A 14048-nucleotide genomic window follows, 5' to 3' on the forward strand; every position below is an offset into this window, starting at 1 on the left:
TTGGCATCTCGAATGCTCAAGTTGTAGATGTCCCATGTTCTGACATGTCCCTTGTGTGTCCCAATAAGTTTCATCTGTCACTTAAGATAGCTGCCTCTGCGTCAGCCCTGAGGCAGAGCTCCTCCAGTGGCATAGATGAATCCTCTCGCTTTGCTTTCAACCGTGGTGATTATCTTTGCTTACATGATTTCTTGTCCACCACCGATTGGTCACTGCTTACAAACAAACCCAAAGTTGATGACCAAGTAGATCAGTTTACGGAGCTTGTTTTGAGCAGTATGCACAAATACATTTCCCAGTACAGACCGAAACGCTCTAAAGATCCCCACTGCTTCTCACCTGAACTCATAATTGCCCTAAAACATAAAGATCGCATGCACCGAAAATCTAGGATTCCTGAGCCTAATGAGTGGAGAAAAGAATTCCACTTTTTTCAAGCTCTCTGTAAACGCCTCTATAATCAGGATCAAGAGTAATATATTGCATTCTTGGAAAAGAGCAACTCGGACTGGCCAGCAGAATTTTGTAAGTCTACGAATGCCTTAAGCTCTTGAAGCCTTCCCTATCCTGCGGCCCCGATGGCATCCCCTCCGCAATTCTAAAAGCTTATGGCAGTATATTTACTCCAGTATTGACATATATACTTAACTGACTACTTTCAGTTTCCCTCACATGTGGAAAACTGCTCGCGTTTTTCCTGTATGTAAGTCTGGCTGTAAAGCCAATGTCTCGAATTATTGCCCGATTTCTCTTCTCTGTGCCTCATCTAAGATTTTTTAGCTTGTTCTTCACAAAATATGGTCCTTTACTGTGGAGAACTCACTAATTCCCAATCAGAATCAATTTCTCACCGGCCACTCCACTATCACTGTAACAAGCATGTGACACCCCCTCGGGCATAATCTTCGTTGGCCTGCCAGGCTCGGTAGGCAACATTGGTCACCGCACCAATAAACACCGACGAGTACGGCTGCTTGATGGTCAGTCATCGTTCATCACCACCATGCTGTGGAGCGTCTGTCTAATAGAGAGTGCCTCGAGCCCTCCCTTGTTTCCGAACCCGGGCGGATTGTGACACTGGCGATGAGGATGTTATTCAGAACTTTTCTTTCTTTTTATATGCTGATGACATCAAAATTTTAAAGAAAATTCACAGTGCTGATTGTCGCGCCCTGCAGTCGGACCTGCTTCATTTTCTAAATGGTGCAAAGATGATAACCTCGCCTTGAATGCAGCTAAGACTAAAGTCATGACTTTCACACGCAAAAAAGCAAGCATTTCTTTTTCTTATTCTGTGAATTCTGTACCTTTGTGCAAGGTCTGTGAAATCAATGATCTTGGTGTACTTTATTATGTAACCTTACGCTTTTCTGCTCACACTAAATGTGTTGCTATGTGGGGTATGCACTCTCTTGGCTCTGCTTGCAGACTATGAAGGGAATTCAAGTCTCCTACACCGTTCCACAAGTTGTACACAACTATCTATCTTCCTCAACTTGAATATGTGCCGGTCATCTGGAATGGCTTTTCCAGATCCAACAGTGACATTATAGATCGGGCCCAGAAAAAGTTTCAAAGCATATATCATCACCACTTTGCAAACACTCACACTGGACCTTGTTCTAACACTACTGGATTATTGTCATTGCCCTTACTTCGCTCCTAACATTACCGCATTGACCTTCTACTTCTCTTCAAACTCCTTCACGGTATCCTCACCTGACCTGAACTCCTCAGTTGTATCATGCTTCGTATTCTGCGCAAGATCACCAAAGAACATAGACCTTTCAACATCCCTGTGCGTCATTCACAATATGCGACCATCCACAGAATAGAGTGTCTTTATAACGCCTATTTCCATGACCTTGATATTTTTCATAACTCGCTGTCATCGTTCCTTTCTGAGCTTTGCTAAGTTGTGTCATAGTTTCATGCATTGTTGAACTGCCCATCTCCTTTACCTTCTGCATTTACACTGCGCTTTGTTGTATCTTTGTCTTTTCATAATTGTTATTTTTATTCAACGCCTTCTTTAAATTATATTCCCTGCCATGTTTTTGTTTTTTGTTTTTGGATTTCAATTTATGCGTGCACCAGCACTCAGACCTCAGGGTTGTTCCTGGGTACATTAAATAAACGATTTATTTATTTATTATTGTAGTATAAAATGTGTTTCTTAAGTGTGTAATAGTATATTACTTCAGTGAAGTGTCACAATTTTTTTAAAGATCAATTAAGAAAGTGCAATAAAACTATGTGCCTGATCATATGCATTGCGCTATTCATTTCTTCTGAGGTTTAATAATGGCTGGCTACCGTGACGAGTGTTGCACAATAAAATAATATAGCACAGCAATTAATGCACGCCTCGCAGAACAAGCTGAATGTTTGTCTCAATCAAAACATCATTGAATGAGTAAAGGCAAGGCACAAAAGACCAGGACTGAAGAAGGACACAAACGACAGGACCGGCGCCTCCTGTTGGTCCTGTCGTTTGTATGCTTTACACAGAGTGCTTAAATCTGTCTAGTAAACATACAGTACCGTACTGTATGTTTGAAGACAATTGTGAAAACTGTTTCACAGTCCCTTTAAGAACATGTTATTTTTAGCTGCGACAACATAATTTTAAGTCTCGCAGATAATGATAAGGCCAATTTTTTGTACTAGCCATCTGTGCTGCAGTCAAACTGATTCGAGGAGATGGGCTGATCTTCCTCACTTTGCACCACGATAGCATGGTCTCCAACTGTCTTGCACATTTATATCCTTTCTTTCTAGCTTATTTCTTTATTAGTATATGCCCAGCAGCTGCATGTTGTTCTCTCACATGAGCTGTCCCTTTCCCTCAGTTTCTGTCCGTTTTCAAATCACTGGTCACCCACTACTTGTCTTGCGTACTTGAAAATTATTCCAGAGACTTTATTAGCCTTAGCAGGAAGGCAACGCATGGCAGTAACATCAGCATCGATAAGCTTTGCCACACCTATAAGACCAGCTACTTACTTGGTGCACCTTTTCAGTACATACTAACGTGATAGTGTTAAGGGCCCAGTGTCGCAGAAAATCCGGTATTACCATCCCATGTCCGGCATCAGCGTCCCGCATCGACAGTTGTTTTGGCAAAAATAATTCCGAACCATGCAAACCAAACCACACAGCCCCTCCGCGTAGCACAAAGAAGTTACTGATTTAACTCAATTACTCAAAGTAAAATACGTCAGAAAAATCGTAAAGTACAACTTACACACAACCTACAGGCATGATAGCATCGGATTGTAATTCGAATATGTGAGAAAACATAATTCTGCTACATGGAAATTCAAACAAACCCCTTTTCCAGCATTTCTAACATTCATAGACCGGCCATGGTGTCCACAATTTGTGCACGCCGGCGCGTGCAAATCTTGGGAGGTCATGGAACAGAGTGCCCGGTTCCTTGCGACACCTACAGGTGTTGCTCGCCTCTGCCGCATCGCGGCCCACACAAGAGGCATCATCCACGGCGTCATCCGTGCCCTTGACATAGGTAATCAGATTGATGCAATATTGCCACATTGCAGTAATGGTGAAGAATGACACAGTGTCAAAACTGTGAGTTACAAATTTAACTCTTTACTGGGAGAACTTATGACCAGCAACCCCACTCAAGCACAACGATAGAGGCGAGCAAGTCGGCGATCGTCAAGAATCTCACCTGCAGATCAGATGCGTCGGCTACTTATACATGACTCAAGGAATCTTCCAGCGCAATAGCTAGTACTCACGTAAGTTCTAGATTGTGCACCAACATTCCCGCCACACACATTTTGCACGAGGCTCGGCGACAACAGAGAGAACCATCAATAACATTTGAGAAACTTCCGATACAGAAAGGTGGGTTTTGCTCCGAGCAATAACTTTTAACATTTGTTAACCAGTGAAATGCGGTCACTGGATAAAGATAAACAATTGTCAATATATGTCAATTTTTGCACACCATTTGAAAATTATGCACAAAGTCGGCATCACCCACCATTTCCATCTACAATAGCATATCTGTCAAAAGATGTATTGAAAGGTTCGGTTTTTGGGCCTTTTCTTCTCTTACTAACTCGCCTCTTTCAACTTTCATGTCTGTATGCTGATGATTGTGTTTTATATAACACAATTACAGTGCGTGATGACCATAATTCTCTCTACAAATTTTTCCAAGAGTTTTTCCAGGTGGTATGAAAAGTGACAAATGAACAAAATGCAATAAAACAGTTATGTCTGTGGGAAAGAGTTGTTAATTATGAGTATGGCAGCACAAAACAAGACGAGGACAAGGAAGCTAACAGGACAGGCTTCAGAAAACTAGGTTTTTTGAAGAGCACTCTTCACGAACTAGAGCACTCTTCAAGTAGCTTCAGCACACGCAAAGCTCTTTTATCATATAAAATCCTCACAAGACCGACATTAGAGTACGGCTCTAGGGTATGGAAACCATACACAATGTTCGACATTATTAAAATAGAATCAGTTAAAAAGCTGCTCATATCTGCCACTCCTCAACTTCTTCCCACACAGCCTCATTTCAGAGCTACATCGAGTCGAAAGCTTTTGTTCAACCTCATTACACAAAATTCTGAAGTGCTGAGGTTAATGTGAATTTTAACATTCAATTAAATATTACTTGGCACTTTGTTGATTCGATTTTAAGGTTACTGTTGAGTATTCCTAGACCCCTACTAAAGTAGCTCTCAAAATGGCATCACCGGCACAATTTTAATGACATCGTGCTCCACATCCACAACCAGTTAAGCCTTGCAGACTGTGCAGAGAGCTTCAATCAATGGTTGCAATCGTTGGCTTTTCAGGAGGCCAACAATTGGCATACAGCTAGTCGCTAGGTGGTTCAGTAAGACATGTAACAGCGTTCACTGCCTATGAAACACTCCTACCAGCAGCCATGCACAAAGGAAAGCAATGCACAAAACCAGTTTGTCAGCAGACACTGCATGCAGCGATCGTGACGACTGTGTCATTACGCTGGTAATCTGGGCCAGCTGACAGTGACCAATTTTCCAGCCATCACTAAACAAGAATGCCATGCTCTTGATTTAATTTATCGATTTTGAATATTGTCAGTTTGCTTGCTTAGATGCTGCATTAAATTGTGGCCGCATTTTTCAAATTCTATGCCATATGTCCAGAGATCTCTCTGTATTGCACACATGCATTTTGTTCTGCGTTTTAACATATTTAATTCTTTAGTATTTATGTTTCTGTTATTTAATGTGGGCCTAGACTAGCTTCAGCTCCTGACCAAAGATTTGTAAGCTTTCTCTCTTTCAAGAATTGTTTATTTGTTACAAAAACACGAGATACAAGTAGTATATTAAGCAGAAGAGGGTTCCAGAATCGAAGATTGCACTAGGATGCTCAACAGGAAATACAAATAAATAAGACATTAGAAGCAGCATAACAGCTATTAATTATTATAAATGAACAACAAAATCAATCCCAACAGTAAGAATTCAGAAACATAGATGGTCATCAAGTAGGCAACAACACAAGTAACAAAACTTGACATGTAACAGCACAATTACTACACAATACATTATAGAACTCAATATAAATAAATATGGCTGAAGTTCTTGGAAAATGAATGCTGTGATAATTTATAGATGCAGATGATGATATTAAAAAGTTTGGTAAATTATTGTTTTATCGCTGTGTATGCCGAGGTAATTTGTCCATAATTAGTGTGAGCTCTTGGGAGTAAGAAATTGTTTATAGCATTGTATTTATTGAAGGAAATAAAAATTTTACTGAACAAAAAAACTAAAGACAATTGTCACAGCAAGTGAAGCATACTGTGAGCATCACACCTAACAGTGACTTCGTTTACAGTAAAAGCAGAGTGAAATACTCACCTTAGCAGGAAGCCCACATCCCACAGTATGTTGTAGGCAAATGTCTGAAAAAAGTGCATGAATGCACAAGTGAGCACAGACGGGGAAGAAGAAACAACAGTGGATGCACTCAATGGTGCCTCCTTGCAGCTGGCATATTTATTGTTTCAACAACAACAAAAGACCATCTCGACCCTTCCAAATCTCTTGCAGCAATACTGTCCATGTGAAAATTCTATTCAAGATGTCACAATGAAAAGCCCCCTCCCCCCCCCCCCATCTGTCACTGACAGATATTCCAAGTGAAGTGGCACTGGTTCACTAAACCTTCACTCATGCTGCCTTTGCAGTATTGCAGAATATTTTCTTTTAATGTCCCCTCCAATGCAACAAGCAAATTACAAAATAAAGTGAAATTCTTGGGTGCCAAAATGTGATCAGTGTCAAGATGGCAAGTTGGGCCAGTTGGTTGGGATTCATAGTAAGGTTCGTTACAGAGCAACGCAGGACACTGACCAAAGACGGTACAAAGCAACCACACAGCGGCGCGTAACTGTTATAGACCTTCATTTGTGCACGTCTTCTGTTGCACTGTAACGAACCTTACTATGAATCTGATCGGTGGTGGTGGGGGGGATTAATTTTGACCATGCTCCTAATGCACGGGAGCCCCCCTCAAAATGTGGCTACCGCAACCTGGTTTCAATCTTGCGCCTGACTGCTTAGCCGCTCATCGCCAAGGTCACCCCACGGCAGGTGAGCCCATTCTGCCACAAAAACAAGGGGCCACTCAGCAGTGATGCATGGTAACAAGCCGAGTACTGCTACCAGCATCCACACTAGCAATACTTGATTATTCGTTGCAGCTCTGCACCTGCATAATGCTACAAAATATTCTCATTCTAGTTGTGTTCAAACACCAAATGCACTCACTGCATAGTCACATATGGTGTTGTGACCATGCTAGACTGTTTCTGAAACACTTTAGCCTTGTGTGTATTAGTTGCAACTGCAGTTTCCAAGAGCAGGACCTGTAGCAACACAGCACTAACAAATATCAAACCAGCTAATCACCAAAAAAGCTGATAACTTGGACCGAGCTATTAAACACCGGAAAATGTCAGTAACAGTTCTGAAAAAAACAATTTATGAAAAATTAAAAAGATCGAGTGATAATAAAGAACAAGAAAGTATGCCAAATTTCTGGAAAACTCAATAACTCTGAACCCAGCAAATGGTGCCATGTTAAGAACTAAATATCACAGGCAGCATAGCAATCTACTAGGTAGAACCACTTGAGAAAATACCTGAAGGTTTCATTTTCTTCTGACAGTTGCCACTACCATACACAACTGCACAAAACCATATTAGAATCATTAGTTGCTGCATATTAACGCTATCATCACTGAGGAAAGCAACCATGGGCTAGCAATGGAAGCATAACGCGATACCACAAAGGATGGCAAAGAGCCATAGATGTGCTCCATCACACAGCTTTCAGTGTTCCACCTAAATGATGCACCATTTCATGAGTGCCTCCAAGACAGGGTTTGATGTGAAAATCAGAAAGATTACTCATTAAATATACAGTATGACAACAAGTGATAGAACAACCTTGAGATATATAATAACCATGCTCAAGATATTTCAGCATTCTTGAAACATCCCAAAGGAAATGTTGGAGGCCAGTTAGAGTTGTTAAAGCCTGATTGATTCTACTCGAACTGGTAATGGGGATAACGCAATGGAGATAATGCCGGCCACCCATCCATCTGTTAAGAATTTTCTATTTACTTTTCTTTGGGTGTTTTTTTTATTACATGGTAAAATACCGTAAAACGCTAAAATTTTGCGGCCCCAACTGTTCACAAATCAGTAACTTTGGGCCTATTTGAGGGTACTAATCTTGGCGATTTCCGGCTTACACCGCATGGCTCAGTTAAAGAACTCACTGGCACTCCTCTGCCATTTGTGTGGTGTTTAAAAACAGTGCAGTTTATGTGACCTTCCGCACGAGTCGCACAAAGTTCCTCTACGTACTTTGCAAGGCTTCCCAGCATTTCAGAGGATAGTGTTAAATGTAGTGTTTTAGGCGAACTAGCAGGCGAAATAAATGCTTAGCTTTTAGGACAGTGTCCATAGTTCGTCTCTAATCGCTTACAGTATTTGCAAGGGTTGAAGAAATGGGCATGGGCATGCTTGCATGATGCTCACGCTTGCATTTCAAAAGTCCCATTTTGCACACAGTACAGTCAAACCCAACTATATTCAAGTGGCAAGAACATCTCATTGTTACAACTGATAATTTTTATAGTCTGGTTGCACGAAAAATGCAGAAGGGACAAACATCAAAACATTTTAGTCAGACCGAAAGAAGCACAGTCGAACCCACTTACAGCGTTATCGGTTCTAACAATACTCGCATGTAACAATGAGCAGCAGCTGCTCCACTGTGAACTTATGTGTGTGTTCTGTGGCAAAATAAACCACTTACTACAATGTTCCCATGCCACATTACTGGCTATAACAATTAGAACTGGCTACTGGGTGTTTGCACTGAAAGAAAAAGAAACTCGAAATCCAGAATGCAAGCCATCACGCATGGCTTGCCTTGCTCGCATCAGCCTACACATCACGGGGCCCTTGCGTGTCCCTCTCCCCTCCACTCCTCCGATACCCGGGTCAACTGGGTTGACAGTAACGCTGCGTATCGACTGCCCCGATCGATAACACGGCATGGGAGCATTGTAGTGAGCGGTTTATTTTGCCATAGAGCACATACAAAATTGATGGTGCATCATTGCTATCTCTGATATATCGTTAAAACTGATATTGCTAGAATTGGGTTCGACTGTATCTACGTCATGTTAAACTAGGTTTCTTACGCAGTTGTTGCAGTTGGCCTTTCAAATCTCGCCCTTTATCGGGTGCCCAGAAAAGCAAGCAACTACAACATATGTCAAATCTGAATTGACACTCTAGTCATTTACACATGCATCACTTCAATTCCAGACTAACCACTGGTGCCTGCTTGGAATGTAGAACAGTGTGTTGCAAGCCCAATATGATTACGCTACAAAGGTCAGTTGGATTAATCTGCGATTCACTGCACAGACACATGCCCCAGTTGGCTCTCCTGGATTTGCCCGACTATCTGCGCTGTAACAGTGAAATGGTTCTAGCGAAAGAAGCACGGCCACACAATTTGACCACACAGATTGTGGCGTTTCCTTTCAAAAACAGTATGCCGCACAGGCACCTGAACCATGCAGGAATAGAATGTACCCTGAGAATCAGCGACAACATTAAAGTAATTCTGGCCTTGCGCCATGCAATACCTTTATATCAGCGATAATAGGGTGATGACTGGTAAGAACAGTGGTATGGTACAGATGACTAAAAATAGCTGCTGGTCTTATGGGAATGAAGGCTGCACCAATAAACCCTCCCGATTCTAGCTGCAATGCATAAAACATTTCCAGCAAGTATACTGGGAAAGGTACGAGGGCTGGCCTGTTTTTTCTGCTCTGTAATCTCTTGGTTTTAATTCAATGCCTTTACGCCAGCATGTCGTTGACCACTTGCATTATTGCACGGGCATGCTGGCGAGAAGTTATGCCTATCTGGTTTCTAATCTCTGAAAGGGTCAGATGCTTGCTTGTTTATTGCTCACAGGGGGGTGCTGTTATTACAAACGATGCTGCTGTATGCAAAAGACGCTATTATGTATGTTTCTTTTCTTGAGACTCGCAAAAACCGGTTGCTCCTTTTTGGCGATAGGATGAAGGATTACTGTGGTTTTTTGACATATTTGGTTTTTCAGACGAGCACACAACAATTGAACTGCTTTGCATGCGCTCAGATAGACAGTTTGATTAGGCTGTACACGTGTACGCCGGTTGCTCTTCTGCAAGTGAGTTGAGCGTCGATTCGTTCGATGCAGACTACCACCTCAAGTGCCGAATCGGAATATACCTATTTCTGTGTATCCACCTTTTAGTCTCATAAGTGTAGTGCGGGACGCGAGCACGGCTGGAAATCAGCAGAAGGAAGCGAGTGATGCATCCCTGAAGAACAAGCAACAACCGACTTTAATTTTGTGTTCGTTCAGCCTTTACAGCTCGGTTGCACACCCTCACACCACTTCCTTTTTCCACACACTCCGCGATATTTTATCGAGTCAAAAGGGGAAAGCGTGTCTGGCTGTTGTTGTGCGACCTTGAGGCCGCCACATCACTTCCCCTCCTAGTGAGTTAGTGAACGTTCATAGGACCATTTAAATTGTTCACAAGTCCATACGACGGGGTGCTCTGGAGACTCGTCTACTGCGTGTCCTTGTGACTTGGCGTGGTTGGACGAGTAGAGCCTTGGAGGGTGGTGTCAGAGATGACGGCGCATGGGAAACAGCGTCTGCTTCTTCAATGTGCGCTGGCTTCAGCTGATCGAGTGATACCACTTCGTGACGACCGCACACGTCGATAATGAACTGCTTCTCACCTCGACGCAGCACTCGGAATGGCCCGTTATACGGTAGTCGGAGTGGCCGATGAACTGCATCGTGGCGCACAAACACGTGTGTGCACGAAGCAAGTTCTGATGGTACGTACACTGCATGTGGCGCTGCCCGTCGCGGTGGCGTAGTGTGAAGGTTTTCCATTATGTCTCGAAGCCTAAGTGTGTAGGCTGCGGTGGCTGTAAAACCGTCTTGCGGGCTGCCCGTGAAGAATTCTCCTGTATGTAGCAATGTCGTTCCATAGACCAGTTCGGCCACACTGCAGCCAATGTCCGTCTTGACAGCTGACCGGATTCCCAAGAGGATGAGTGGTAGTGCCTCCATCCAGCTGCACTCTTCTGTTGCGGCGAGCGCAGACTTGAGCTGGCAGTGGAAACGCTCCACCACGCTGTTGCTAATCGGGTGGTAGGCAGTTGTTTGGATGTGAGAAGCACCAATGAAACGCGTAATGCTGGCGAAAGTGATGATTCAAACTGCCTTCCACAGTCTGTTATAGATGGTGCACCGAAACCAGCAGCCCTGTGGTGCAAAAAGGCGTGGGCAACCGTGTCAGCTGTGATATCTGCTATAGGTATGGAGCGGAGAGAACGCATGGAGCGGAGAGCATAGGTCAGCGGCTTATGGTCGGTTAAAATGAAGAACTCGACGCCTCGATGGTTAAAATGAACTCGAAGTTGCGTATAGACTGTTTTTTCGTAGGCGCCACCATAGTGTGAACGCAGTGGCGCCGCCTATGAGCAGCGCCATACTGGCTTGGGTGAAAGCGGTGTTTTGCATGGCAGGTATACGCTCGGCAGTAGTTCCTGGCCTTTGTTTTCGCAGTCGTGCGGTCTGTTTAGTATGACGTGCGTCTTCTGCATGGTAAACGGTTCTGTGAGACGTGCTGTACTGGTTTAAGGCGTCATGGCCGGTATTTCTGCTGGCGCTGAGGTGGACGGAACACGCAGCGTGATGTGTGCGCGCATATTCGAATCTACAATCAGCCTCGGAGATCAATTGTGTATTTCTGAATGTTCCAATCACTAATAAGACCTTATTGCAGTACTATCCTCTATTTCTAAGCTGCAGTTTAGGAGCCATGAAACATACGCGACGATCGTAACAGCGTCAGCGTGGGTACCGTTCTGCTACGATAGGAGCTGTGATGTTATACTTTGGCAAGCATTCAAACTGTTCGCTGCAGGTTGCATTGTGTGACTACTTGGTTCGATGGACGAGTTTTCCGTCCCTGAATAAAATAGTTTTGGCAAGTAATAGCAGCATACCTTACAGTCTGAATTACGCTTGTCCAGCAAAGGGACTGTTTACGAACTGCACGAGCGTCCCAAGTAGTGGTAGGTGCTGGATTACATATATCTTTGTTCTATATACCGCGTGGTCCAAGCATACGGCATCAGCGGTTATATATTTATAAACGTTGTGCGGCGCGACTACGCGAGGCCCTATTGTGGCGTTGGCTCGTTTTCTCTTGCTTTTTCGAGAAAGAGGATGATAACCGTATTTTTTTTTCGGTTGTGTTCGTTCCGTTCTCTACGACGCACTCACACGTATTACTGAAATTTTGTCATCAACAATAGGCATCGCATTCTTTATATGCGATCTCTCATATATTATGGATTTATGCAGGCCAAAAAGCCAATGCCGAAGCGCACAGCTTACATATGTACCGTGCTGGTTCACCAACCGCAGTGATCGCTGTGTTGAGCAGCGCCATCGGCCTCATGCAGGAAGGCTAGCGTAGATATATGGTAATTTGAAGCCTACTAGTCTTGAAATGCGCGAGAACGATGCCGATGCATCACAAATATTTGGTAGCGCCTGCCGCTTAGATGTTTCGTGGTTGCCTTAGGTGGGCTGTGCACGAGCATGCGCTCTTATGCTTTATGTTTTACTCCTTACGCCAAGAGATCAGATATTGAGCAGATTTACCATTTCATGCTGCTAATACGGAGACAGTGGTTTTCTTTGTTGAATTAAAACCGATATAAGCAAAATGGTTCACAACACATACACACACCGCGACTGATAATGTGCGTGCACCACGGCTGATAAAACGCGTCCCATTTTTGCCCCCATGAGAGATATTTCCGCCTACTATACTTACCGATGCACCGAAAGGCTTTCCTGACGACCTTATATGAAAGGACATGGCGTAAATTTCAACAGAACATCTAGAACATCTCGAAATCATTCCGCAGCACGCGACAGCAATACTTTCAAGCAGCGCCGCGCCGGATCGCCCAAGCCAGAAAGGAGGAAAGGCTCTCCATGCGCCCTATCCTCCTCGCCCGATGAAACGGTCTATACTCTAGTAGACAGCCAGCAGTTCGCGCCCGAAGGTGCTGTAGCGACGCTCAGTAGGTGTCAGCTTCCTCGAGAAGAATGCAGTTGGGTGCCATGTGCCGTCGCTCAGCTGTTGCAACCTGGCGCCGATGGCTATGTCTGAGGCATCGACCATTAAACACTGGGGAATTCCTGGACGTGGGTATGCCAGGAGAGCCGCATTTGCTAAGGCCTGCTTGCTTTGGTTGAAAGCCCTTTTCACTTCTTCGCATCAAGGCAGGTCATTCGAAGATCCTTGCGTTGCCTTGAGCAGTCCATGAAGCGATCGTATGATATAGGCGCATTTCGGCACGAAGCGGCGGTAGAAGTTTAGCAATCCGAGAAATTCACGCAGTTGGCGCTTCGTGGTTGGCAGTGGAAAATCTTGTATGGCCTGCACTTTAGATGGATGTGGCCATACTCCCGAGCTCGGAATGATGTGGCCCAGAACTGATAACTCAGGCATGCCGAGTTCACTCTTGGCCGCATTGATGACAACGCTATGCTCAGACAGGCGCCGAAAAACAATCCGCAGGTGCTCTTCATGTTCTTCTGGGGTTGTGCTCGCGATAAGCAAGTCGTCCAGGTAAGCGTGACAAAAATTTAGGCCCCGTAGAACACCGTCGGTAAACCTTTTGAACGTTTCACCCACGTTGCGAAGGCCAAATGGCACGCGCAGGCATTCAAATAGACCAAAGGGTGTAGTGATAGCAGTCTTCGGGAAGTCTTCCGGTGACACAGGTATTTGGTGGTATGCCTGCATGAGATCAATTTTTGAAAAAAGTTTGGCCCCATGCAGACCTGCCAGTAGTATGTTGTGAATATGTGGCACGGGGTACCTGTCGGGCATTGTGACACAGTTCAGCGCTCGACAGTCCCCGCAAGGACGCCAGTCACCCGATGATCGCTTATGAACCATGTGAAGGGGAGATGCCCAAGGACTGGAAGAAGGTTGGATGATACCCAACTTCAACATATGGTCGAATTCCAGTCGTGCCACCAGCAGTTTCTTAGGCGACAATTGACGTTGTCGCGCGTGAACTGGTGGTCGAGTAGTAGTAATGTGGTGAAACACGTCGTGTTTTACTGGGCATCTCATTTGGCGCTGGTGTGTCAGGTCAGAAAATTCACTCAGTATGGAAGTGAAACAAACGGCCTGCTGGCTTGGTTAGCTTATGGCTGAGCAGCGTATGTCTTGAAGGCTTGCCTTTTACATCACTTTGTGACACAGGGTCTTGTAATCTCCGGTTACGCACGTCGACTAACAGTCTGGAGTGGCGCAGAAAATCCGCCCCGAGAATGGTGAATTTCACGTCGGCTACTATAAAAATCCA

At 44.3% G+C, this 14048-nt stretch overlaps 1 protein-coding gene across 1 annotated transcript in view; it reads right to left on the minus strand.

The window, feature by feature from the left end:
* Surf4 (Surfeit locus protein 4) overlaps positions 1-14048 on the minus strand; it is a 202090-nt gene that overhangs the window by 84248 nt on the left and 103794 nt on the right. Inside the window, exon 3 of the mRNA XM_065430372.1 lies at positions 5901-5944. Within this exon, the coding sequence (XP_065286444.1) occupies positions 5901-5944 (44 nt within the window). The remainder of the gene's footprint in view (positions 1-5900; positions 5945-14048) is intronic.

The sequence above is a fragment of the Dermacentor albipictus genome, unplaced genomic scaffold, assembly GCF_038994185.2.
Source record: "Dermacentor albipictus isolate Rhodes 1998 colony unplaced genomic scaffold, USDA_Dalb.pri_finalv2 scaffold_36, whole genome shotgun sequence".
Taxonomy (NCBI): domain Eukaryota; kingdom Metazoa; phylum Arthropoda; class Arachnida; order Ixodida; family Ixodidae; genus Dermacentor; species Dermacentor albipictus.